The 27,637-nt window shown below is 26.6% G+C and overlaps 1 protein-coding gene across 1 annotated transcript in view; it reads left to right on the top strand.

The window, feature by feature from the left end:
- The first annotated feature begins 7,775 nt into the window (after positions 1–7,775).
- LOC100214290 (brefeldin A-inhibited guanine nucleotide-exchange protein 1) overlaps positions 7,776–27,637 on the top strand; it is an 89,173-nt gene continuing 69,311 nt past the window's right edge. Inside the window, exons 1-10 of the mRNA XM_065813475.1 lie at positions 7,776–8,203; positions 12,290–12,323; positions 13,804–13,918; positions 15,243–15,389; positions 19,822–20,001; positions 23,900–24,209; positions 24,459–24,774; positions 24,903–25,137; positions 26,391–26,490; positions 26,653–26,813. Of these exons, the coding sequence (XP_065669547.1) occupies positions 8,080–8,203; positions 12,290–12,323; positions 13,804–13,918; positions 15,243–15,389; positions 19,822–20,001; positions 23,900–24,209; positions 24,459–24,774; positions 24,903–25,137; positions 26,391–26,490; positions 26,653–26,813 (1,722 nt within the window). The 5' untranslated portion in view covers positions 7,776–8,079. The remainder of the gene's footprint in view (positions 8,204–12,289; positions 12,324–13,803; positions 13,919–15,242; positions 15,390–19,821; positions 20,002–23,899; positions 24,210–24,458; positions 24,775–24,902; positions 25,138–26,390; positions 26,491–26,652; positions 26,814–27,637) is intronic.

The raw sequence follows: 27,637 nt of genomic DNA, 5'->3' as shown, positions 1-27,637 counted from the left end.
TCATTTTAGGAAACCAGTTCAGTATTAAAATTGCAGTATCTTATCAACCTCTCAACATTTTTAACTAAAATTTTATATGTTAACTTTTCTTTTTAAGATGCAACAGCTAAAGAGGTTTTTAAAAAATTTGAAAACCCATGGTTCAAAATTTTCTAAATTTTGGGTGATTTGATGCGGAATTACCCTACTTTATAATTAAACATAACATAATTAAGTAATAATGTAACATAAATAAAAATAAATTCTGCCATGACAAATGATTATTTCCAAATATTAAGATATAATAAAAGTATCTATATGTAATGAAAGTAGTATATTAGCATATAGTATATTGGCAATAAAAATAATATTTAGCAAATACTGATATAGTCAAACACAACCTCAAATTTAAAATGGCAATGCTGGGTATTACTTGTTCCAGAAAAAGTTGGCCAAGGTAGCAATAATTTAACATCCATTCTAGGGATAGTCACAATATCTGGTGAATTAGGCATCTTAAAAATATCAACTTTTTTCTAAAGAAAACTAATTGTAACTTCTTCTTTTACAGAGTTTATACATAATACCTTTCCAATATAAAACAATTTTTTTTTGCTGTTCCAAATTTAACCAATACAAAGTCATCTTCTTTAGGATATATATCACAAGCACCCAAATCATCTTCTAGAATTATTAAACCTTTCTCATTTGTGATTGTCAAATGTTCCAATACAGAATCGTCTTTTTAAAGTAATTTTTTGTTAATATTCTGTAAATTTGCTTTTAATTCTTTTGTAAGTTTGACTAACTTTTTTATTGCAGAGCCTTTTCTCGATCCGATCTCTCTCAGGAGTGTCTGTGGCAATCATAGAGCGACCCTTCTTCTTTTCCTTTTTATTACTGCTTTTTTCTCCAGATTTAGGAAAACCTCTGAATTGTTTAGGACTGATAAAAGAATCTGATGATGTAGACAGATCAACCATTGTATCATTGGTAACTAGTTTGTTTGTATCTATAGTTAGCGGAGATGGCATTATTATTGTATCTATAGTTAGCGGAGATGGCATTGTTATTATATCTATAGTAGTAGAGGTAGTGGGGTCTGCATTTGATGAAACATGAGGGTTAAAAAAATTATCAGAAATAATACTTACGTGATTTTTTATGCAAGTATTGTTGACATCAAAAGTTCTGTTTGTCACAGAGCTGCACATAAAATCGATATCTGTAAACACGTTCCTGTCATAAGGAAATATACCTGTCTTTTTAAAAGCAGCTACAACGTTAGAAGGTGTTATGGCTTTCAAAAAAGCTAGCAGATGCAGTCACTTGGTAAATTGTAAATGTCTTTCCAGGATTGTGGAGCATCCATAAATCAATTGCTGCATTATATGCAGTTTTAAATAGGCCCATAACTCCCACATCAAGTGGTTGTAATTTGTGCGTGGAATGAGGCGGTAATGTCAAAATGGTCACTGCATGCTCCTTTGCTAAATTTAACACTGTTATAAATAAGTGCGCTTTGAAATTGTCATATATTAATAATGATGGATTTTCTTTCGTATTAGACGAGAACTTGATAAAGTGATTCATAACATCTAAAAAAAGTTTACCGTTCATCCAGCCTGTTTTCATGCAAGTCTGAGAGATCCAGAAGGAGCTCCTGACAACATATGCTTCTTGAAATGCAATCTTGGAAAAATAATTACTGGTGGAAGATATTGTCCAGAAGCACTGATTATTATACAAGGTGTGACAAGGGTTCTACTTTCAGCACTTGTGACTTTACAGACACTCTTCCCACCTTTTTTTGCAAGAACCTAAATATTTAGATGTTTTATGTAAGAAATAAATATGTCATGAAAAATATACTTATTATTGAAGATTAACATACCTTTTGTGGGTTCTGCACGGTAATAGTTTCAGTTACATCAAGGTTAAATCCGAGTTCCATTTGCAAATCACCAGCATTTGCAAATGGAACTCGGATCTAGCAAAAAGTTCTTTTAATTTATCAAAAAATATATTTACATTATGGGCATTAAATGATGTTGCCCTAGAGAGAGAACACCTGATGGATGTTCTCTCTAGGGCAACTAAGAGACAAATCTGGATGTCGCTTTCTAAAATTATTCATCCAATCAATACCTGCCATTGAGTCTTTGTGCTACCTCTGGGGAATACTAATTTTATTAATGGTTGCCATCTCAAAAGCATAACACCGACATTCTTTAATTGGAAGGCCATAGAACATTCTTGAACAAGTCAAAATATATTTATTTAACTCTAATTCCTGCTTGTCTGTAAATATTCTTTTAACATAATAATTCGGGGTAAGTCTTGTATTTTCATCAAGCAAAAAATTTTTCCAATAACGACGAAGCGTTGGATAGGGTATTTTGGAAGTTATTGCAGTTTCTTTAATACTTTTTTCTTTTTTAATTAAATGTAATGCATCTTTCATATCTTTACTGGAAGTTTTTGTTTTCTAAGTGGTTCTTTTATAGACTCGAGGCATTATAACATATGGTAAAAATAAATGTAGTATCGCACACGAGTTTTCTTATAATATACTAAGATATAATAGTCAAACGTAAATATGCTGTTACGCTGAAATCAAAACTTTTTTAACGTGAAATATTAGTGACCCGCGGTTCAATCCTACCCGTGAAGGAATGGCTCATTCCTCCCCAAGCTGTGCAACTGGATTAAAACATTAAATGAGCAATAAGTACGTGGTTTATGCATGTAAAATATTTTTTTCTAAAAACTGCATTGTTTATTAGTAAATTTTCAACCACTATCTAATGTCTCGAAACAGTCGGTATGCTCATTAAAGAAGTTTCAAAAAATACAAAAAATTTACTTTTGCACAGAAAAGAGTGGATGACAACGCTAAAGGAGACACCCGCACCAAGAAGCGGTAAAAAAATTGGATTGTGTTAACAACAATTTGTATGTAAGTGCTTGGTGAAAATTTTGAGTCTTTTTAAATTCCCGTTTTAGCTGTAGGATCAACGATTCACTCTTACCTTCGGCTCACTCCTACCCATCCTCCCCTACAATATGATTATTAATTTTTAACAATTTTAACTACATACCAGCAATGTATTTAAAATTGTGTGCTCAATATTTTTTTAGTATTTACAATGTTAAACATTCTGGAACAAAATGACCAGATGACTACAATTTTTCCATGGTATTTGGAGGTAGAGTGAGTATTGTTTATAATCTTTTATTAAAAAATATCTTTAGCATGCTCTTTTATTGTTTTATTAATCAGGATTTTTTACAATTTATACAGGAATTTATACAATATAAGCTTTTAGTTTATATTGTATAAATTATACAGTTATACGCTATAACTACTACACTTAAATTCAAAAAATACCGCAAAATACTGGCCTTCTATTTATTCTGTATTTGGAATTTTCGAACGTCTTCCTTGTTTCACACTTTCGATATTATTCCAGAAAATCCCTTTTTAATTTTATTCCTTTTTTTCACAATTTCGATATTATTCTGGAAAGTCTCTTTTCGATATTATTCATTTTTTCACAACTTCGATGTAATTCCGTTTTTTGAATTTTCGATAGTATTCCTTTTTTTTTTTAAAAAAAGGAATACTATCGAAAGGCTCCCTTTCGATATTATTCTCTGTTGAGCTATTTCGAGATTACTTTGCTTTTCGGATTTTCGATACTACTTCTTTTTTAACAATTTTGATGTATTCTCTTTTTCGATATTATTCCGAAAAGTACCTTTTCGATATTATCCCTTTTTTCACAATTTCGAGATTATTCTGTTTTTCGGATTTTCGATACAATTCCTTTTCATACAATTTCGATGTTATTCTCTATTTCGATGTTATTCCGGAAAGTCCCTTTTCGAGATTAATCAGTTTGGCTGTTTTCGATACTGTTACTACTAACCGTTTTTCCTTTCTTCAATTCCATTAGAGATTTTTATTTCCGCTTTTTTTATTCTAACTTTTAGACATATCCTTACCATTAATCTATTCGTTTAATTTTCTTTTCGTTGTTACTACAATTATCATCAGTACTTTTTGTTTATTTTTTTATTTTTTAATTATTAAAACCTGCAAAATATGATTTCTACATATTTGCTTTAATGTATGTTCTATGTGCTATTTTTACATGTTTGTTAACATGTAGAAATAGCACAATAAGTAAACATACTTATTATTACTATAATTTGTATTAATTTTTTTTTTATCTTATATTATTATAATATATTATCATTACTATTATTATTGTTATTATCATTATCAAAACTATTGCAAAAATGATTTACAGAAAATAAACATCTTGTTGTTGTGTTATTGTTGTTTTAATTGTTTTATTTATGTCTCTTTGATGCCATGATTGTTTTTAAACAGTAGAAGATAATTTACACTAATCGTTTTTCAAAAACTCGCAACATTGGAAATTTGAAAAAAGATTTTGACGGTTTATAATGAGCTTTTTTACACGTCAAAAGTTAAAAAAGTTCGATTTACTGAGAGAATTTTACTGACAGGTGTAGCAGCCTAAAATAACTCCCTTAGGGGACTAAATTAACTCCCCATAGGGATTCTAAATACTACAAGATATAAGTGTTTAAAAGAGAAATAAAAAATTAACAACGGGAAACTCAATAAAATGCCGATTAAAGTTGATTACCAAAAATAGCCGTACAAATAGAAAGAAAAAATACCCTCTTGAAAAAATTTTTTATAATATTTTTATAATACTTTTGAAAACTTTAAAAGAAGTAAAATAACAAAAAATGCAACCGCTTTTCAATGGAAAAATAGTGTAAAAACCATCCGTTTTTTAACCAATGTTGTTGCGCTAAAAATTATTTAATCAGTACGCATTAGAGAGATGAGACGCGCCACCTCAAATTCGATGTTATATTTATATATTTCAAATTCAACTTTAGGGGAGTACTTATATCCTGGGGGAGTATTTATATCCTAGGAAATAAATACTCCCGTGAGTAATTATTTCCTAGGATATAAATACTCTCGGAGTACATATTTCCTAGGAAATTTATACTCCGGGAGTATTTATTGACGGGAGTAATTTTAGACTGCTATACCGGTCTAAAAAATCCATTCGAAATGCCGAGGTTTTCAAATTATAGAGATTCGAATTATAGAAAGTTAAAACGTAAGAGTTTCTTATGCGCATTTCACGGTGGCTTTGGATTTAATCGAATTATGGAGGTTTCCGAATTAAGGAGATTCGAATTAGAGAGATTGTAATGTATTATTTTTAAACATTTTAGTCAAAATCCTTAGAATGTCTGAAAGAAAAACGAAAAGATTGTCCGGAGCACAGTATAGAAGAAATTGAGAAGGAAAACAAAATGAAGCTAAAAAAATCTTTGATTCACTAACAAAATATTTGGAAAAAGCAATACCATCAGAGACGGAAAATGCTTTTAGCCAAACAAATTTAAGTAGAGAAATTTCTTCTGATAAAAATGAAAATAAATTATTAGCAGAAAATACAAATGACAATATTATTAGTAACAATAAAATAGGAGATAATACAGTTACAAATATTGAAGATATCACGGGAAATGCTTGCAGTAGCCTTGCAAATCCAAGTAGTGATTTTTTTTTCCGAAAATACAAATGCTAATGACAATATTGCAGTTGCAAATATACATAATATCACTAAAATTGATGAAGCATATTCTGCTTTGTGTCTGGAACTAAATGATCTAGCTTGCTGGCCTATAACGCTTATCAATAAAGTGGTGGATATTTTAATCAAAAAAGGTCCTATTCAATATACACAATCTACATATCCAGAAAATAAATATAGAAGATCTTTTTCAAAGGTTTATTTTTATAGAAAAATGACAAATGGTGAAAATTTAAACGTCAGTGGTTACTCTATTCTCCGAAAAATAATGCCATATTTCGTTTCTGTTGTAAATTATTTGGCAAAAAAGAAATAAAATTAGTTAATGAAGGCTTCAAAAATTGGCAACACACATCTGAAAACTTATCTTGTTACAAAAAAACATCGATACACATCGAAAACTGCACTCGTTGGAAAGAGTTGGAATTAAATTTAAAAAGAAAAACTACAATTGATAACAATATGCAACGGTATTATGATGCCGAGAAAAAACGATGGTGTCAAATTGTCCCACGCATGATATCTGTGGTACAATTTCTAACAGGGCAGTGTTTAGCTTTTTAGAGGTTCATCCAGCATATTGTACGAAAAAATAATGATAGAAAAATTTAATGATATAATGGCATAAAACACGTACAAAAATCAATAGCTTTAAAGAACCGCATGCCACATTACCTGGGAAATCGCTTTTAAAATGAAATAATCACTATCCTTGCAAATCAAATTCAAAAATATATATTAACATCAATAAAAGAAGCAAAATATTTTTCGATCATTTTAGACTGTACATACTAAAAATAAAAAAATTGTAAATACTAAAAATAATAAAATAAGAGAAAATTTCATTGATTTTTATCAAGCTGAAAAAAGTACTGGAGAATGTTTTTATGATTTCCTAATTCACAAATTAAACTATCTTGAACTAAATATTAACTACATGAGGGGCCAGGTATACGGCAATGGATCTAATATGTCCGGAAAACATATTTGATTGCAAAAACGAATTTTGTACAATTATCCACGAGCTTTGTTTATGCCATACAACGCGCATACATTAAACTTGGCGATTAATGATGCAGCTAAAGATTCGTTTCCAACGGTGGATTTTTTCAGTACTGTATCAGCAATATATAACTTCTTCAGTGGTTTACCATTTAGATGGCAAGTTTTAAAGAAAAATGTAAAATCTTTAACATTGAAACAGGTTATTGAAACTCGGTGGGAAGCAAGAACTAAAGCGATTAGACCACTGCGACATGAATTAAGTAAAATTTACGATAGCCTTATAGAAATAGCTGAAGAATGTTTAACGCCAACAGTTCGACATAAGGCTGAATGTTTGGCAATAAAAATTAAATCTTATAAATTTATTTGTTCAATAATCATATGGTACGAAATCTTGGAAAAGGTAGATGTCATTAGTAAAATGATGCAGAAAGTTTCTTGGAATATCAGTTCAGGTGCTGAATCAACTATGGAAGTTTACTGAGAAAGTAGTTAAAAATAATAGTTTAAGAAAGTAGAACCTTACAATAACATTAGTGTTTTTAAACATTTGTCAAATTCTGACTATTTCGTGTATGTAGTAGGCTTATTTATGCTATTGGAAGAGATGTAATTTCCGTTTTCAACTTGCTGAACAATGTATGAAATATGACAACTTCAACAGATAATTGAGTGCTAATCCATGTTTACTCAGTCGATTTGTAAAATGTTAATAACATCATAACTTTTTTGCAAGTAGGCTTTCTTAGATGCATTTTTTTAATATTAAAATAAATAAACTTTTTAAGAACACTTTTGAAGTTTGACTGATGAATTTTATTTGAAATTGTGGTACTCTCACAGTTTGAGTTTGTTTACACCCGCGCTGAAAATTTTTTATCAAAAAGGTGTAGGGGCTTAAGCCTCTTAGCCTTTTAGTCTTTGGTAATCAACCCAATGAGACAATATTTTTGGAAGTAATTACAATATATTATAACGAATATTTCTACTAATGACAGTGTGTCAAACAATAGATTAAGTTTGCAGGCTGTGAAATTTTCGAGTATTCTCTTTCTTATTACTTTTATTTTCGAAGAAAAAAGAAAAGGAAAAATTTGAAAATGCGGCAGACGCCCATATTTTGGGTTAAGTTACGAAATACCTGAGTAGGTTACTAATTAACGGAGTAGACTAATAATTCATCAATTAGATAACTAATTAACCGAATAGGTTATAAATTAAGAATATTGGTAGGGTTACTAATTAACCGTGTGTGATTCTTGATTGGTATTAAAATGACTGCGGTTTATTACAAGTTACAATATTAGTAAAATTTCAAAATGGCTGCTAAAAGTAAATGAATAAACAAAGCTTATAATACTTTTAATTAATGTCTGATCAAGTTTTATAAAGCTGCGTTTTCTTTAAAAAGATTTTATAATTAATTATAAACCTTTCAATGATGCAGAATGTAAAGACCAAACATATGTTTTTGAAAAGGGCTTTGGAGAAGATACTTGCAGAAAAGGAGCTTAAAAAAGCAAACCATTTGCAATTAAAAAAAGCATGTGAATCAGCTTTGGGTTAGAATTTTTAGTTATTTCTTTAAAACTAAAAATAATTAAAATACTATTATTCATTTAAAATCTTTGTTTTATTAACTTATAGTACTGTTCTAATAATTACTATTCCTAACATTGTCATTATTACTGTAATTCCACATATAACTTTTATGATGTTCTTATTTTAATTTTTGCAGCACCTAATAATAATAAGCAGGGAAAAGCAATACTGGAAATAAATAGTCCTGTAAAATTTTAGTTAAACTGTCAAATTGTTTTCTATAGTAAAATTTCAAGATTTTTAAATCTAAAATGTTCTTTTTAAATATATAATATTCTATTATCATATGAAGCTTAAAATCGACGCATGATATCTTAATAGTGTTATTTAGCATTTTAGAGTTTGACCCTAAAAATGATGATATATATTTAATAATGGTATAAAATGATGATATATAATAGACCTCCAGCTAATATTTTTTTTAATCTTGTTTCAATAGTAGTACAAGTTTTCCATATCTATGCTTTTTTGATAAATACCTGATTGTAAGACTTTTAATGATGCAGTTTTAAAGACCAAACATATAGTTTCAAAATGGATTTGGAGGATGTTTTTGCTGAAAAAGAAGTTTAAAGTCATATCAGCTATGTATCTATGAAACAACTTAGCAAAGTATTCTTTCGGAGTAAAATTATCTTGGTAAATCTGTAGTTAAGTGGTCTAAAATAATTATATTTTTTTGCTTATTGTGTTCTTGTCAGTGGAGACTTTTTAAACATAAAATAATATTTGTCTCAAAATTTTGTTTTCCAGCTGGCAATTTAACAAGACTCTGATAAACACTTTTTAAATAGTTTTGAAAGTATAGATGACAGTTCCAGAGAACACTTTTGAAAAACTATAACAGGTATGTTGTCCGGACCAAAAGCTGTAGAAGAGTCTAAGCACTTAAGATATAGAAGCTGGAATGATACAAATGTCAATCAGTGGATCAACCACTGCTTGACATTTGTATCATTCCAGTTGGCTATATCAGATAGGATGTGATCAGTGGAGTCATGGCATAAGATTGATGAAAAGTTCTTAGCAATTCAGCTTTTAGGTGAAGTAACAAAATCTGAGCCATACAAGAAATAACAGATTTGCCCTTATTATTAACACTGTTAAAGATTTTCCAAAACTATCTGGAGCCTAATTTATGAGATGAAATATGAGATTTTGTGACCTGAGAATAGTGGGCTTTGGCGTTAGACAAAAGCCACTATTCTCAGGTTATTATTTTTTACGTTTTCTAGCAATAATAAATAAAGGTCTATTTGGAGAATTGTTTCCACAATAGATATGGAAGTGATGGTTACAGTTGAAAATCGCTGTAGCGCAATGAGATAAAAATAACAGAAAGGAGTGAGGCTTGACTTGGAATCGTTGAGAGGGAGTAAAAGATTCCATGCCAGCCTGAATCCAAAAAGTTACATACAAAGCATATTTGTCAGTAGAAAGGTAAAAGATTTATAGCCAAGGGCCATCACAAAGAAAATCACATAAAGAGTCCTAGTCAACTTTAAGGTTGTTGTGAGAAGTACAATGATAGGGGGATACTGATGATGAAAAAGAATGAGATAATAGTTTTAGAGAGATTAAACCATAATCAGAAGCACCTAAAGATGAATGTGAGCAGTGGCTAAGATCAGAAACAAGACATAAGTCAAGTAGAGAAGGTAAATGATTTTAATTGTCTGGAAAGTGAGTTGGAAAGTTGACTATTTGTCTCAATTTGTGATTGAGAAAGGCAAAAGTTATGGGCCTTAACACATGCAGAGTCACTGACACTAGAACCAAGTCATTCAGTGTGATAAGCATTAAAGTCACCAACAACAACGTCATTGGCTGAAGGATAAAGAGAAAAGGTTTGGTCAATTTGATCAGAAATAACATCAAAAAGAGTGCAGTCTTGAGACGAAGGAGAACAATAACTATATTGCTCTTCTTCATCTCAAGACTGCACTCTTTTTGATGTTATTTACCACTTCACTCCATAACCTTTTGATGTTATTTACCACTTCACTCCATCACCTTTTGATGTTATTTACCACTTCACTCCATCACTTTTTTCTTTGTTCTAACAAAGAGAAAAGTGATGGAGTGAAGTGGGAATAGTCTGTGGGTTCCAACCTATTTTCCCGACAAATGTGTGAATTCAAGCATGTGGTAAAATGGGTGAACCAAGCATGTGACTATTGGAGTCTTTATGAATTAAAGGAAGATAACCATCAACACTAAGATCTCAAGGTGAGACAGCCGAACTCAAATTAGTCTTACAAAGAGCAAGTAGATCTGGTGAACTTTGCAAGAGACTGAAGCAAAGGTTGCTTCAAAAACAACACATTTTATTTTGTTTTTAGAAATTTATAGTTTTGGTTTATAAGTCATGGTTTTTTTTGTTTATAAGTTTTGATACTAAAGTCATTTTTTAAATTGGTTAAAGAACTTGACTCAAAAACACAGATAGTACTCTATCTATCTGTGTTTTTAACACTATTATTTTTAGTACTTTGATATTTTACAGTTGCTGATGGAAATCAGCCTCTCTGAAAGCTACCACTGAGAGATACAAAATCACTGTCAAATCAGCATCAATATTTAGACAAAAAAACTTCCAATGTTGTATGAAAAGGTAAAGGAGAGGTTTTAAAATGAATTAAAAAAGATTTTACTGAGTTAATAGGAGTTAGTTATACAACAAGTTTTGTGGATAAGTTGAAACAGTGATTTGTGGAAGAGGGGTAGAAATTGTGGGGTATTTCACATTTAAATACTAAAGAAGTGTGAGTGTGTTAATGACAATAATGACAACAGTGTTTTGGTTGTTAAAGGAATAAAATTTACTCAATTGTCATGCAATGACAACAATCTAGCTAGTTATCATTTTGCAATAAAAAATTTAAACAAACTTGTTTCTACCCTGACTTAAAAGCTTGATCTTTATTTAAATGCCAACATAGAAAAGAAAAAGAAAACATAGAAAAATATTAGAGCAGTGGAATGTAATAAGTTGCAGTATCAAATTTTTTCTAAACTATAACACAAAAATATCTATTTATAATAGTAACTCCACAGTTTTCTCTAGTTGGAATAGTTGTCCCAAATAAGTATGTTGGTGTTTGACAATTTTGTTTTTATAAAAGAAAACATTTTAAGAATCAAAATTAATTTTTTGTTGATGTTTCTGAGATATATTATATTAAGTATATTAAATAAATGGTCTACAAATATATATTTTTTACCCAAAAATTATTTAAATTTTAAGCTTATCAGAGATTAATAAAAAATGCATTTTAACTTAACCAAAAACATGCTTGATTGCTTTAAATCTTCTAGTAGAAAAACCCAAACTAATAGAAGCAGAATTACAATATGATTAAGTCAAACTCCCTGAAGAATGACTGTCTACAGTATCAATAAGAGATCTAGTACCATCAAGAGACTGGAGTAAATCTTTTCATTCAATAAATGTTGAAGTGAATGACAGTGTATTTCATATGTTAATAAACCCAAAACAAAGGTTTATCAGCTGATGATGATGATGATTAACCGGTGATGATGATGATTATGATAATGGTAAAGATGATAAACCCGAAACAAGGGTTTATCAGCTGATGATGATGATTAACTGGTGCTGATGATGATGATGATTATGATGATGGTGAAGATGATATGGTGATGATGAAGATGATGATGATGATGATGATGATGATGATGATGATGATGATGATGATGATGATGATGATGATGATGATGATGATGATGATGATGATGATGATGATGATGATGATGATGATGATGATGATGATGATGATGATGATGATGATGATGATGATGATGATGATGATGATGATGATGATGATGATGATGATGATGATGATGATGATGATGATAATTTTTGTTATTATTATCCATTGTAAGAAAAATTAAATTCGCTGCTAGTTCATTTCTTTTCTTTTTTTAATCTTGTTTTATAACTTGATAAGTTTGCAATAAATATATTAAGTTATAAGATTGTTTGAATTATTTTTTTATAATAGATGAAATTTATTTTTTTGTACTAGATGAAATTGAAAAAGCTTCAATTCAGGGTGAGAGGTAAATGTTTTGTCATATTTTGTTATTGTTATTTATCATTCATCCAGTTTTTAGTATAATAAGAAGAACCTTTTTCTGGTATATAGTTGATATAAAAATTTAAACAATTAAGAACAGATATGAAAATTTAAACAATTAGGAAAAGTTTTTTTTTCTTAAGCAAAATATAATAATACATAGTATATATATAAAAAGAGTAAAAAATATATCATATAACATGCAATATAGTATATCATATGCTGATCAATTTCATTTTATCAAAATCTTCTAAATAGATTATATAATATGCTGATCAATGACATTTTATTAACATCTTCCAAATAGATTATATTACATGCTAACCAATAACATATTACTAAAATTTTAAAAATATTATTTCAAAATGATAAGAAAAAGAACTTCAAGTTTTGTTAACAATCTTTTGATTCTTTTAATTACTTTTTAATTTTTTATCTAATTATTTGGTATATAATTCAAAAAAACTTTTTTAAAATTATTATTTTTGATTTCAGACTCCCATTCTCAAAAAATTTAAAACTTCGTTACATGCAGATAATTTTAACCTATTTGTTTGATATGTTTTGGTTTGTAATAAAGCTCAAAACCACCTTTTTTGGTCATAGGTCTTTTGAGTGAGCAGAAAAGTATTTAATCCTAATAATTTATTATGGTTTTGTGTATGTATAATTGTTTTATAAAATATAACAATTTATCAATCTTTATTTGTAATAATAAAGTTTAAAAAGATTTAATAATTCAAACTTTTAAAGTATATAATAGTATAATTCAATGAATACTTGCATTTTCGATGTGAATATTTAAATTGCTGTAAAAAGTTTGCAAATCATTAAAAATATATATTTTAATAATAAGAATGACAACATTATTTTTAATGTATTTCATATAACTTGATTTAATTTTAATAATAAGAATGACAACATTATTTTTAATGTATTTCATCTAACTTGATTTAATTTTAATAATAAGAATGACAACATTATTTGTAATGTATTTCATCTAACTTGATTTAATTTTAATAATAAAAATGACCACATTATTTGTAATGTATTTCGTCTAACTTGATTTAATTTTAATAATAAGAATGACAACATTATTTGTAATGTATTTCATCTAACTTGATTTAATTTTAATAATAAGAATGACAACATTATTTGTAATGTATTTCATCTAACTTGATTTAATTTTAATAATAAGAATGACAACATTATTTGTAATGTATTTCATCTAACTTAATTTAATTTTAATAATAAGAATGACAACATTATTTGTAATGTATTTCATCTAACTTGATTTAATTTTAATAATAAGAATGACAACATTATTTGTAATGTATTTCATCTAACTTGATTTAATTTTAATAATAAGAATGACAACATTATTTGTAATGTATTTCATCTAACTTGATTTAATTTTATAGACATTTTTAAAAATAGCTAGTTTATTTGAATTTCTTTTACAGTGAAGATCAAAATCGGTTAGGTATTATAGCTACAGAAAAGTACTTCCTTCCATTTGAACTTGCATGCCAATCAAAGACTCCCAGAATTGTGTGCAGTGCTTTGGATTGTTTACAGGTATGATTTACAAAAATATTATTTTTATCTTGGTTTATAGTATACTCCTTTGTTTGTCCTGTGTATATTAAGACAGAATTTGAATTTTGACTTATTTTATTTTTACTAATTGGTAATATTTTACATTTGTATTTTATTACATTATATTTTATATATATATATTTTTTGAAACAAAACAGTAAAACATCTTTTCAAAAGACAGTTTGATAAGTTATGTTTATTTCATAATAGAATATGTTCATTTTATAATGAAATTATGTTCATTTCATAATACAATTATGTTTATTTCATAATAGAATTGCATAATCTTGTCTAGCTGGGATGAAATCTTGACCTTTAATAAAATAAATAGTTATTTTGGTTATATAAAAAATAAGTTAAAATCTTGCAAGATTCTGGTTAAATACAATCAATATTTCTTATCATGACTTTATTTATGTCGTCTTTAGAAAATCAGATTAAAACTCATTTCTAATTTAAAAATTTTTTGTTTAGAAAAAACAAAAAAATTTTAAATTAGAAATGAATTTTTTTTTAGAAGGAAAATGTTTCTTTTTAATTTAAAAAAGTTCTTTTTCTTATATTCAAGAACAATGAGTATTTAAAATTTAAAATGCAATATTTTAAATATGAAATAAAACAAGTCCCAAATATTATTCATATGTAACTTTTTTCGCGACTCTATTGCTACACTATTAAATAATTAATATGCTGTCGCACTATAATTTTTCTATTTATCACACTATTATAAGTTCACTTGATTTCATTTTTCAAGGTAAGTGAGATCAAAAACAAAAAAAAGTTTAAAGATTCTGAATAAGTAGCTATAGTATTTTATATTATTATGGTATGTATTTTAAATAGTTTAAATATTCACATAGCAGTCTTCAATGGTTAAGCTAATGCAGCCAACACAACAAATATAAAATATATATTTTAAACTTACGAAAAATAGGGTGTCCTGTAAATTTCTTCTGTTATACTGGCTGGGAATTATTTAACTATTTAATTTTTATGCTTTTGTGAATCTTCTCACGATATTATAAAGCATTTTTATTTTCAATAAAAGTGGTAAATTTTTTGTTTACTTTATTAATTGCTAAGGTTGTACTTAATGATATTTTTTATTTTAATAATTTTTTTTTGTACTTATTAATACTTTTTTAATACTTATAAATTTATCTTTAATAGTTACTATATTTACAAAATACTTTCAACCTGTTTCTGTTAAACTGCCTTAAGGTTCTTTTAAGAGAATGGGAAATTTTTTTACTCATTTTTCAAAACTACTATTATTGCTTATTTTGATATTTTCTTTTCTTAGAAAATGATAGCCTACGGACACATAAAAGGTAATGTTCCTGAAAATGGGCAACCAGGAAAAATGCTTATTGATCAAATTATAGAAATAATTTGTGGATGTTTTAATGGAACATCAACTGACGAAGGAATTCAATTACAAATAATCAAAGTGTGTTTTTATTTAAAGTTGAATATTTTATTAATTGTTTTTGTATTTGAAATAAGGTGTTATAGGTTGATGATTTATAGAATGATGAAATAAGATGTTATATGTTTTAAGTTTTCTCATCTTCTGTACAATTTGAAGACTTACGTTAAGACTTCTTTCTTTGAACGACCTGTATGGTGATAGTCCCAACCCACTCATGTATTGTATTTAAATTTTATGTTTTTTTTTTTTTTTTTTGTATATATTTTGCTAATATATAAAAACAGATTTCTCAAGAAAAAAATTAAAACATGTTTTCTGAATAGCCGGCAGACATAGAGTTGAGAGAGGGTTTTAACCACAATAAAGTAGCCTCCTTGACTGCAGTGGCCCTCAGCCATAGGAAGTTGAAAAGCATTAGGGAGTTGAAAAGCAAAAAAACTTAAGCATAAAAACATAAAAACAGATGTTTCAAAGGCATTTAGTAATCTTGAAATTTTGTCATTTGAAGAAATCACTATTTTTCTAAAAAATTAAATTTTTTTTATATTTCTGTAAAAGTATGATAAAAAGTGTTCCTCATAGACTAAATAATACTTTAAATTAAAATATTCATTTCTTTATTATTTAATTAATTTCTTTAAGTAATTATGTTTAAACTAAAAGTTCCAACATATTTTTATCCAGCCATAATTGTTAAAATAGTAAACGATGGAATCTGAAATTAGCGTCATATAAAGAATAAAAGTAATTGTTGCATAACCATGGCAAATCTTGTATAAAAAACATCAAAACATTTTATATTTCATGAGTTTATCAAAAATTTCTTATGAGTCTTTATTGATGAAACACAGTGTAAAATGAAAAAAAAAATATTGTTAAGTGATTTTCTACTAATATATAATTGGTCTGTTCTTTTAAGAACATCGAGCACTCTATTTTGTAGAATACATTTTAAAGTTGTTTAAATATATATATAAATAAATATATATATATATATATATATATATATATATATATATATATATATATATATATATATATATATATATATATATATATATATATATATATATATATATTGTTTTTTGATTATGTAATAATAATCAATTATTTTTGATTTGAGAGTGATCAATATAAAGTGAAATAATCACAAAATAGATCAATAAATAGATAAAATAAACTTAAAAACAAGGAATTCACTTGCAAATGTATGCTGGATCATCAATTCCAATTTGGATTTTTTGTATCATTGTACCATCTGTTATTCCAAGAAGACCTTGGAATAACAGATGTATTAATAACAGATATATTACAATTAAATCAATGGAATAACACTCGAAATGTTATCGATTGGTTTAAGGCCATAAAAGATAAACACCTTTATAAATTTTTAGTTTTTGATATTATTGACTTCTACCCTTCTATCAGTGAAACACTTCTTAAAAACTCTACCAATTTTGCGAAGCAACACCTAACGTTAAATAAAGAGAACATATCACTAATTTTTCATGCAAGATTCAAATCACCCGCCAAGTATACTAAAACAAATACCACATTCGATTGAACTTAGATTGTCTACAAATTCATCTAACAAAGATATATTTCAAAATACTATTCCTCTATATAATGAAGTTTTATTAAAGTCTGGTTATAAATGTAGTCTAACATATAATCCTATAACAATATTTACTCTAAAATGGAACAGAGCCCGCAACATCATTTGGTTTAACCCTTCATTTAGCAAAAACGTTAGCACAAATGTGGGAAAATGTTTTTTGAAACTTATTGACAAACATTTTCCTAATAATAACAAACTGCATAAAATCTTTAACAGGAACACAGTCAAAGTTAGCTACAGTTGTATGCCAAGTGTAAAATCTATTATAAATTCGCACAACAAATACATTTTATGCAATTATACAAACCCTAATCAACAACCTCTGTCCGTTGTTCAATAAATGTTTGTCAAGCAACATTGTATATCAAGCAACTGTTACAACTGATAATCTTGATTCATCTTCTAATGAAAAATCCTACATTGGGATAAGTGAGACTCCTTTTAAATTAAGATACGCTAATCATGTTAAATCATTTAACATATCTAAATACAAAAATGATACTGAGCTCTCAAAACATGTATGAAAGTTAAAAGAATTTAGTTTCTATAGTTAAGTGGAAAATTCTCAGGCGGTGTAAAGCATATAATCCAACATCCAAATCTTGCAAATTATTTCTCACCGAAAAATATGAAATTCTCTATTATAAAAATACTAATTTATTGAATAAAAAGAGTGAGATTGTTTCTAAGTGTAGATATAGAAACAGATTCCTTCTTTCCCAATATGACACTGGCAATTTAAAAAGATGTTTTTCCATATTATTGTTATTATTATTATTATTATTATTATTAATATTATTTGACGTCAAAACTCATTCCATTGTTTTTTTTTGAATTTTGTAACGATTTTTTAGTTGTATTTTTGAACAGATTTTTCTTGATTTAAATATATAGCTTATTAAAAAAAATGAGTGATGAAAAAAGATTAGTGCCATAAAACTTTTTTACGGCACTCATCTTTTTTCATCACTTATTTTTTTTCATCTTACTATATATATATATATATATATATATATATATATATATATATATATATATATATATATATATATATATATATATATATATATATATATATATATATATATATACATACATACATATATATATATATATCAGGCTTGGACAGGAATGGCGTGCGATCAAACGCTATTGCTGACCACGCAAATAATTTTTTTTGTTGACAACTTGACCATGACTGTTTTGATGATTTAAACATTTCAGAAATGTGCTGAAATAAGAAGCTAAGTAGTTTAGCGAAATTTACTTTTTTTCCTTTTTTAATAGTGGTTGAAATAAATTACTTTAAAACTTATCTTTTGAAACATTTTATTAAAGTTATGCAAAGCGCTTTTACAAATTACTTATTAAATTATTGAAATGAACCATATATTTAAATCAAGAAAAATCTGTTCAAAAATACAATTAAAAAAAGTATAATATTTTGAAATTGTATAAACATTTTTTTGAAAAAGTCCCCAAATTTTTTTTGTTTTTAATAATAATGTAGTCTTTTAAAAAAAGTAATTTTCAATCATTTTATTAATAAGTCAAGTTTAAAAAGAAACTTATTAACAATTCTTTGTAAATATAAAAAGAAAAAAATAAAGCAGTTAAATCATTTCATTGCAATAGGAAGATTTTAATTAAACTTGTTCATAATTTAAAGTATTTAAAAAAAGTAATCTTATGAAAGATTTTTAGAAAGACATAGAAAAATAGTCTCAAATATTTAAATTTATCATAAAAAATACATGCCCACTGCAAAAATTTACATATTTAATTTACACAAAATGCGTTAATTTTAAATGATCATTATAATTAATTTTTTATTTAATTTAAAGCCTTTGCATAAAATATAAACATTGGAAAAAATCAACCATTAATTACAACATGTTATCCACAACGTAATGATTTTTTTATTGCATATAAATAAATGAAACATCAAAACAGCCATGGTCATATTGTAAAGAAAAAAAATTATTTGTATGGTTGATTACAGAGTGCGATCATACACTATTACTATCCAAGCCTGAAAAACTAATTTTTCCTGATTCTGAAGGTTGTATATATATATATATATATATATTTTTTTGTAATTCATCACCCCAAAAACTTGTGGTTATAACACTCTCTCTTTTCTCTATAACTCCGAAACACGAACCTTGAAGAACAAGGCCGCTGCGCAGAGAAACAAGTTGAGCGCGGTACTACCAGGGACGTAGAGTAATAAATATTTACTACATATCATATATCTAATTATACAAAACAAATTTATATTTCTTGTTTTTTGTTTTATTCATCCATGTTTTTATTTCAAACTAAAGATTGTTATAGCCTCAAAAAAATGTTTACTCCACCAACCAATAAAATTTTGATATTTTTTGGTATTCAATATAATATATAATTTTGTGCCTTTTTTCTATTAGCATTTCAAATTTAGTATATGTTTATTCCATCCATCAAACTATTTGATATTTTTACTTATTCATTATACTTTTCGTATTTTTACTTATTCATTATGCTTTTAGTATTTTTACTTATTCATTATGCTTTTAGTATTTTTACTTATTCATTATACTTTTAGTATTTTTACTTATTCATTATACTTTTCGTATTTTTACTTATTCATTATACTTTTAGTATTTTTACTTATTCATTATACTTTTAGTATTTTTACGTATTCATTATACTTTTGGTGCTAACTATTTTAACTTTTATTTTTATATATTTAAATATAAAAATAAAAAAATATATATATTTTATTTTTATATATAAGGGTTTATTATAAGTTGACTAAAATGTGTTTAATTTATTTCTTTTCGTATATAGGCTCTTTTGACAGCAGTTACCTCTGTATCATGTGAGGTCCATGAAGGAACATTGTTACAGTCTGTAAGAACGTGTTACAACATTTACCTTGCTAGTAAAAATCTAATCAATCAAACTACAGCTAAAGCTACTCTTACACAAATGATTAGTGTGATATTTCAACGGATGGAGTTACAAGGGGTAATTTAATTTGTATAAAAGTATGTTTATATATATATATATATATATATATATATATATATATATATATATATATATATATATATATATATATACATATATATATATAGTTTGCTTACTAGATACATTTATATATAAATGCGTTTATATTTGTTTTTTATATTTATATGTATTTTATGCCTTATAATTATACAATACTGAAATAGAGAGCTAATTGCTATAAAGTTATTGTAAAAAAAAATGTTCAACATAAATATTGAACAATCTGAATATTTTATTTATCTTGCTGTTAGTAGTTGATGATTTGTATCTATTAAAAGATAATATTTATCAACTGCAATTGGAACAATACAAAAATTGAGTCTTCCAGACAACTATTTGTAGTCTGAAGGTTTTTTCAAGAATTTAGTGAATTGTGTCAGAAATCAACACAAACAAATGCATTGCTTATTGTTTTTAAGACTTTAAAATTTTTCTAAACATTTAAAATTTTTATTTAATTTTTTGTCTATATTGGATCTAACCAGGCATTTAAATGAAACAAAGTTTTCTATTCTTGTTCTAATTTACTTAAAAAGCATAGAAAAGTGCAGAAACCCTATAAAACACTTTTTAAAACATAAACAATATAAATATTTTTATGTTCAATTTTTCTCCACAGTGATTAGGGTCAAATATGTAGATCAGGGTTTATAACAAAAAAAAAATTTTTTTAATTATTTTTCAAATTCTCAAAAAAATTTCTCAAAAAAACGATTTAACCAGTTTTGCAAATTTTTTAAATTATGAACAACAATTATATTTGTTTCACTCATTCTAGTTTTTCCTGAGGAAAAAAAAAAAAAAAAAAAAATGTCTACTAAATAGTGGCAAGTTTTTTTCTTATTTATTACACAATATTGTCTACAATTTAAAATACTTGTTCACTAGTAACTGAGCTTGGTTTTACAGTTTTAAGCACATCAAATAATAAAGTTTTTGATTCTTTTAATCTTTGGCTTAAATAAAAAAGAATTAGCTTTCAGACTTTAGACTTGTAAGGTTTTCTGCAGGTTTTTCAAGAAACTTATTGGTTTTTCCATGGCTTCTTTTTAAAAAGACGATGATGTAGTGATGGGTAGTTTATTTGATTTCTTTTTCATCTGAATCTTTGTCCACATTAGAATTTGGAAATATTCTAGATAAATAGAGAATTTCATTATTATATAATAAATAGTTAAATAATTTTGGTTTTTGAAGCTAAAAGGAGTCCACTAGATTTTTTTGTTAAATTGGAAATGTTTTAAGGATTTTGCAAATACAATAATCTTAAGAGTTGCTAATTCTACTTGACTTCTTTCTTGAGTTAGTTCTTCTAAAGCCTTTAATAATTTCAAACTTGTTTCACAGTTTAAATTTTTCAGTTCATTTAACAGAAATTCAAATGTACCTTTACTTGTTAACCTTGTCACTCTAAGTCTTCAACTGCTAGAAGATTCTCTATAAATCTCAAATCCGGCCTTGTATGGAATACTGTTGTCATATCTGGGGCGGACTTTCGAATGATGCCCTTTCTCTTTTAGACAAGGTGCAAAAACGCATTGTAAACATAGTTGGACCTGCTCTTGCAGCCAACCTCCAACCATTATTACATCGTCGTAATGTTGCTTCTCATTCTCTTTTCTACAAATTCTATAATGAGCACTGCTCTAAAGAGCTAGCGTCTCTTGTGCCATCTACTAAAATTGATTCTCGTGTTACTCGTCATTCAATCAAGTCTTATCCTTTTTCTGTAACTGTACCTAAGTGCTCCAAAAACGCTTATTCATCAATTTTTTTTCCTCGAACATCAGCTCTTTGGAATTCGCTTCCTTCATCTTGTTTTCCTGATTCATATAATTTGCAATCCTTTAAGTTGTCCGTCAATCGTTATCTTGCTCTACAATCTTCATCTTTTTTCTTTCAGTAACTTTCAACTTTAATTAGTGGGTGCTTGCAGTCTTGTTGGAAGCGAAGATGTTTAAAAAAAAAAAAAAAATTGGTTCCAAGACTTTATGAAGTTCCAAAAGTTTAAGACTTTGAGCTTTTATCCACATATAAGATGAACTAATATCATTTAATGCTAAAACCAAACGTTCTTTTGCTGCTAGAACTCTACTAATCATTTCCTCTGTACTATTCTTTTTTTTTGTAGTGAAGAAATGTTTTTGTTTTCCTTTTTTTAATTATATCAAATTAAAAAAATTAAAAAAATTAAATTTAATTCTTGACTACAAAAAAATAAAAGAAAGAATGAAGAAAGAACTTGTTTGAAGAAAAAACTTATTTGAAATTGTATAATTTGGAAAGAACTTACAAGTTTTTGTGATTTAAGAAACTGATTGTTCATAATTTTTAGAAAAAATAAAGGTAGGATATTCTCTGTTACAAACATAATAATAATATTTATCCTTATCTTCCAATTCCATACTTAAAACATTTACTTTGACTTAAGCTTCAATCATTTTTCTATGTTTTTATAATAGTAACTGTTAAGTGGATTGCTTGTGAATAGCATGATTAATTATACATGATTATTTATGCATGACAATTTTCCAAAAATTGTCATAACAGCAGTGCCCTCATTTGATGCCGCAACTTTGTCAGTTTCTAGATTCAAGTATAAATTTTTTTGTCTTTCAAATACTAATACTAATGTTATCTAAGCATCACAGGAACCAGCTATTAGAACTAATCTCAAAATAAAATCTTTTGCTAAGTGGAATAAATTAATGTTTAAATATCTATGATTTCTTTTGTTTGTCCACTTTTCTTAAGTCATAAAATATATTTTCCCATTCATTTTTACTAAATCTAACTCTGTAATAGTTCCAATTTGGCTTCATCATAAAATGCTTAAATGAGATCCATTACTCTAGATTTGTTTCTTGGTAGTTAACATCCTCGCTGTTGATGAGGCTCCCGTATAAGTAAGCTATTCATAATACTATTAATGGAAATCTCATCCATTGCTGCAAGTTTTGATATAATTTCTTTTAAACTACTCTTTTTCACTTTCATAAAATTTAGAATATTCATTTACTCTTTTGAAGAAGTGGAAGATTCAGGCATTTCTTCTTTACAAATGATTTCTGATTTCTTTTAGATAACTATTTTATGAACTGCTTTTAAGTGGTTTTTATGTTTGCAAAGTGCCCTAACTTTTTGAAACCATTTCATCTTAAAACTCCTAACATTATTATTATTTTTATCTCAATATGCAATTTAAGTTATTACATAAATATTTATGAAATTTATTTTACAATTTTATTATATTATCGCTTTTATTTAAAAACCGTAATTAAAAAAACGGTTTTTGCATGTGTCAAATCTGTTATAAAAACATGTTTTTTTAAACCAGTTTTAAACAACTGTTAAACTTTAATGTAGATAATATTTGCCATTTTTAAAACAATATATAAATGATAATTGTATTTTTAGAAATAAAATTTATAAGAATCAATCTTTTGTAAAATATATTGGTTTTATTTCAAAAATGATAGATTTCAGGAAACTGATAAATCTGTTTTTTTTCTGCTTAATATTTTTTAGTTTGAAAACATTTTAAAAGCTCCAAAATTAATAGATTCAGGCAAAGAATCTTTGAATCTTAAACATGAACTTTTTTTTGGAACTTTTTTTGTCTATGGTGGCAAATAACAAACTAAGTTCTTTATGGTTAATGGTTGTAAATATAAATAAATATGCCAATATAAGATAAAATAAGTTGTAGGTTAGCTACTTTTTAAGCATTTGTAATTGATATTACATTGTAGCATTAAGTAAAAATGCTTTATGCAATATATACATTGTATGTAATATTTAACTTGCCAATATTGAATGTATCAAATAAAGCTTTTTGCAATTTTCTTTTTCTTAGAATACAAACCAGGTGATTACTTCAGACTCCGATATCTCTATTAATAAGAAAACATTAGAGAATTTAGATGAAACATCTGGTGAAGATCCAGAGGAATATATTAATGAAAATGTAACATCGCCAGTAACTACATCTGATAAACTAACACCATCTATCTCTACATCTGAAAAACTAACATCACCTACATCAGGAGATGGACAAAACTCTTCAGGAATTATTGATAATAGTATTCTAAACAATTTAAAAATTCCGCAGATTCCTAAGAGTTTAAAAGAGTTATGCAATGATTCTCTATCAAATAATAGTGTTGGTAAGTTACAATTTATTTGATTTGGTTACATGCAATATAATAAAATATTTAAAATTTTATTGCACACATGATTTTTTAGAGAGTTTTGGAAAGTTTTCATTAAATTAATTAGAAATAAGAAAGTTTGATTGTGTTGGGAATTTATTGAATATCTCCTAGTTTTCATGTAAAATTAACAAAAAGAAAAATTTAAAATGTATTAGAAATTATTTGAACTATATGAATATAGTTTTATTATTTGAAATATAGGTGATATGTTTAAAAATATGGAGATTGAAGAAATCTCATCAAGGTGCTTAGATCAATCACCCATTACTAATTGCAGCGAAGCAAGTACCCCAGTGGATATTAATTTACTTAAAAAAGTGGAGGACACAGTTTCACATTCAGAAAATTGTACGTCAGAGGTTCTATTAAATGATTCATCAGAAGTGCAGTCAGAGATGCAATCAGGCAAACAATTGTCTGTCTTTGCTCATATTCTGCAGCGTGACACTTTTCTTGTATTTCGATCATTATGTAAGCTTTCAATGAAACAGTTACCAGAAACACCACTGGATCCTAAGTTGGTTGATAGACTTTAATTTTAAAAGAATACTATTATAAATTTTTTTTCAGCTTTTAATGTTTTGATTTATCTTTTGCTTAAAAGCTAAACATTTTATTTTTTTTAGTTATTTTTGTTTTTATCAGATCTCATGAGTTGCGTTCAAAAGTTTTATCTCTTGAATTACTTCTTGCTTGCCTTCAAAATGCAGGCCATGTCTTCAAAACCAGTGATATGTTTATTAGTGCCATTAAACAGTATCTCTGTGTTGCTTTGTCAAAGAATGGCGTTTCATCTATACCAATTGTATTTGAGCTTTCATTGTCATTATTTTTGACTCTACTTTCAGATTTTAAAACTCATCTGAAAATGCAGATTGAAGTAAGTATTTTTTTTTAATTATAGCTTTAACCATAGCTAATTTGGAGAAGAAAAACTTTGATATAATATCTCCTATTTACTTGTGGGTATGGGAGGAGAATGTAAATCTTGGGTGGTAATTTATATGTTTTAATATATTTATATTTTAGTAGATAGCAATATTTATATCTTTTTAATTTTTTTAAAAAATCTAAATACAAAATTTTCAATATCTCTCAAAATATGAATATACACTACTGTTCATAATTATTCGAATGACATAAACTTTTTTAAAAAATGCTTTTTTTTATTTAACTATTTTTCAATTTTTATTTTTACATTTATAGATAATTTAAAAGTATTTTAATTAAAATGCTTTGATAAAAATCATAAGAATAATAAAAATGCTAAAATGGGCAAAACTACATAAAACATGGATCATTAATGACTGTAAAAATGGACCGACGAGGTACGGTTTTAAATCTTTAAAATTTAAAAAATAATGCTACACTTTTGGAAAGATGGGTTAATTGAAAGCCATTAATTTTTCAGAAGAAATTGACTTGAAGTTAAAATCCAAAGCATATTTTTCAAAAAATTGTATAAGTTATTTGACTGAGTTCAAGAATGATCAAATATTGAATAAAATGATTTAGCCTCCTGAATCACAAGATCTCTCTCCTATCGGATTTTTATCAGAGGAATTAAAAGTAATATTAAAAACTAATGTCTAATAATGCATAAGATATGAAAAAAATTTATTAGTTAGTGGCATAGAATTGATATTATCAAATTGGATAAGTTGTATGTAGAATTTCAAGAATATGTATAGTGGTTATTGTTGATAAGGGTGATTAAAAAGCAAGTAAATTATAAACTAATCTAATGGGATTTTATATGAATTTTTTTGTAAACCTTATAAATAGGAAGATAACGTATAATTCAGGCAGACTTTGTTTTCAGTTTCTCTCCCAATAGCAAGTTAAACTTTGATATCTTATATCGAAAAAGTACAACCATTCAAATAATTATGGAGGGTAGTGTACATGTAATTAATGAATAAATTGAAAAATAAGCTTGAAATATTGAAACATATAATTGGTAATATAAATATATTAAAGTTATGTAATAAATAATATATTATTTGAAATATGAATTATTTAAAGCATAATTTAAATATATAATAAATCTTAAAAAACAACGAAATTATTTTGAAATTAAAAATAGATTTTTCACAAACAACTCTTTAAAAAAAAAATTTTTTTATTGCTTAGGTTTTTTTTCGTGAGATATTCCTCAATATTCTAGAAACATCCTCTAGCTCATTTCAACATAAATGGATGGTAATGCAAGCATTGACCAAGATATGTTCTGGTCAGTTAACTTTTTTTAAATTTTTTCAATTTAAGATAGTTGGATTTTTCTTATTTTTAGTTTTAATATTTGTTGTGACATTGGATTGTCTTTTATAAAGTCATTTTTGTGTTAAAATTTTTGTAAATTTCATATTATTTAATCCATGTTTGTTTGTTATAGATCCTCAAACAGTTGTTGATGTCTATGTAAACTATGATTGTGACCTACATTCAGCAAACATATTTGAGCGCTTGGTGTATGATCTCTCTAAAATTGCTCAAGGAAGACACGCTATGGAGCTTGGTGCTACTCCTATCCAAGAAAAAAAAATTAGAGTTATTGTAAATGTTTTTTAATTAATTTGTTTACTGACAAATACTGTGTAACCAATAGTAATAAATAAAAAGAAAAAATCATCTTTTAATCTTTTGGTCTGCACTTTAAACTTAATTTTTCTATTTAATTGATTTTGATGATAACATTTTATAAAGATTACTCATTTATTTTTTTTGTATTATTTTGTATAAACTGCAACATATTTTTTAATTGTAAAACATTCGCGGAGTGTTGCTACATCGACTATCTTATAGTCGGAGTTGCAATGGAGTGCTGCTACATCGACTGACAATTAGCCTGACATGGAACAGAGTGCTGCTACATTGATTAAGGGTTTGGTTTGGGCAGGCAGTCTATCAAATATTTAAAAAGGAAAAAAAAAATTTTTTTTTTTACGGCCTTTAAAATTAAAAAAAACATAAAACTGACATATATATATATTTTGCTTTGTACACTTTTTTATACTTCTTTTTTTCCTTTGGCTTTTTTATTTTAAATTTTTTCTTATTGTTGTTAAGTTTTGTAAGTCTTTTTTATGGAATATATAAATTTTACTCAGTATCTTTTTTTATCCTGTATCTTTTTGCAATTTCAATGCTTAGTACTTTATTGAAAAGTCCAGGTGTTACATGTACTAATAACGTATTAAAATTAAGTATTTAAATATTTTCTGAATTAAAAATTCTAAAATTTCAAGATCTTGTAAAGCTTTATAATTGTCTCTTTGTGTTTGATTTTCTTCAAAATAAACTACCAAATTCCTTTAATAATTTTTTTTTATTAAAACAAGTGACACACACAAATATTACACTAGAAATACTAAAAATTT

Source organism: Hydra vulgaris, chromosome 12, assembly GCF_038396675.1.
Source record: "Hydra vulgaris chromosome 12, alternate assembly HydraT2T_AEP".
NCBI lineage: Eukaryota > Metazoa > Cnidaria > Hydrozoa > Anthoathecata > Hydridae > Hydra > Hydra vulgaris.
Note: the sequence above shows the minus strand (reverse complement) of the source record. Positions and strands in the feature narration are given on the sequence as shown.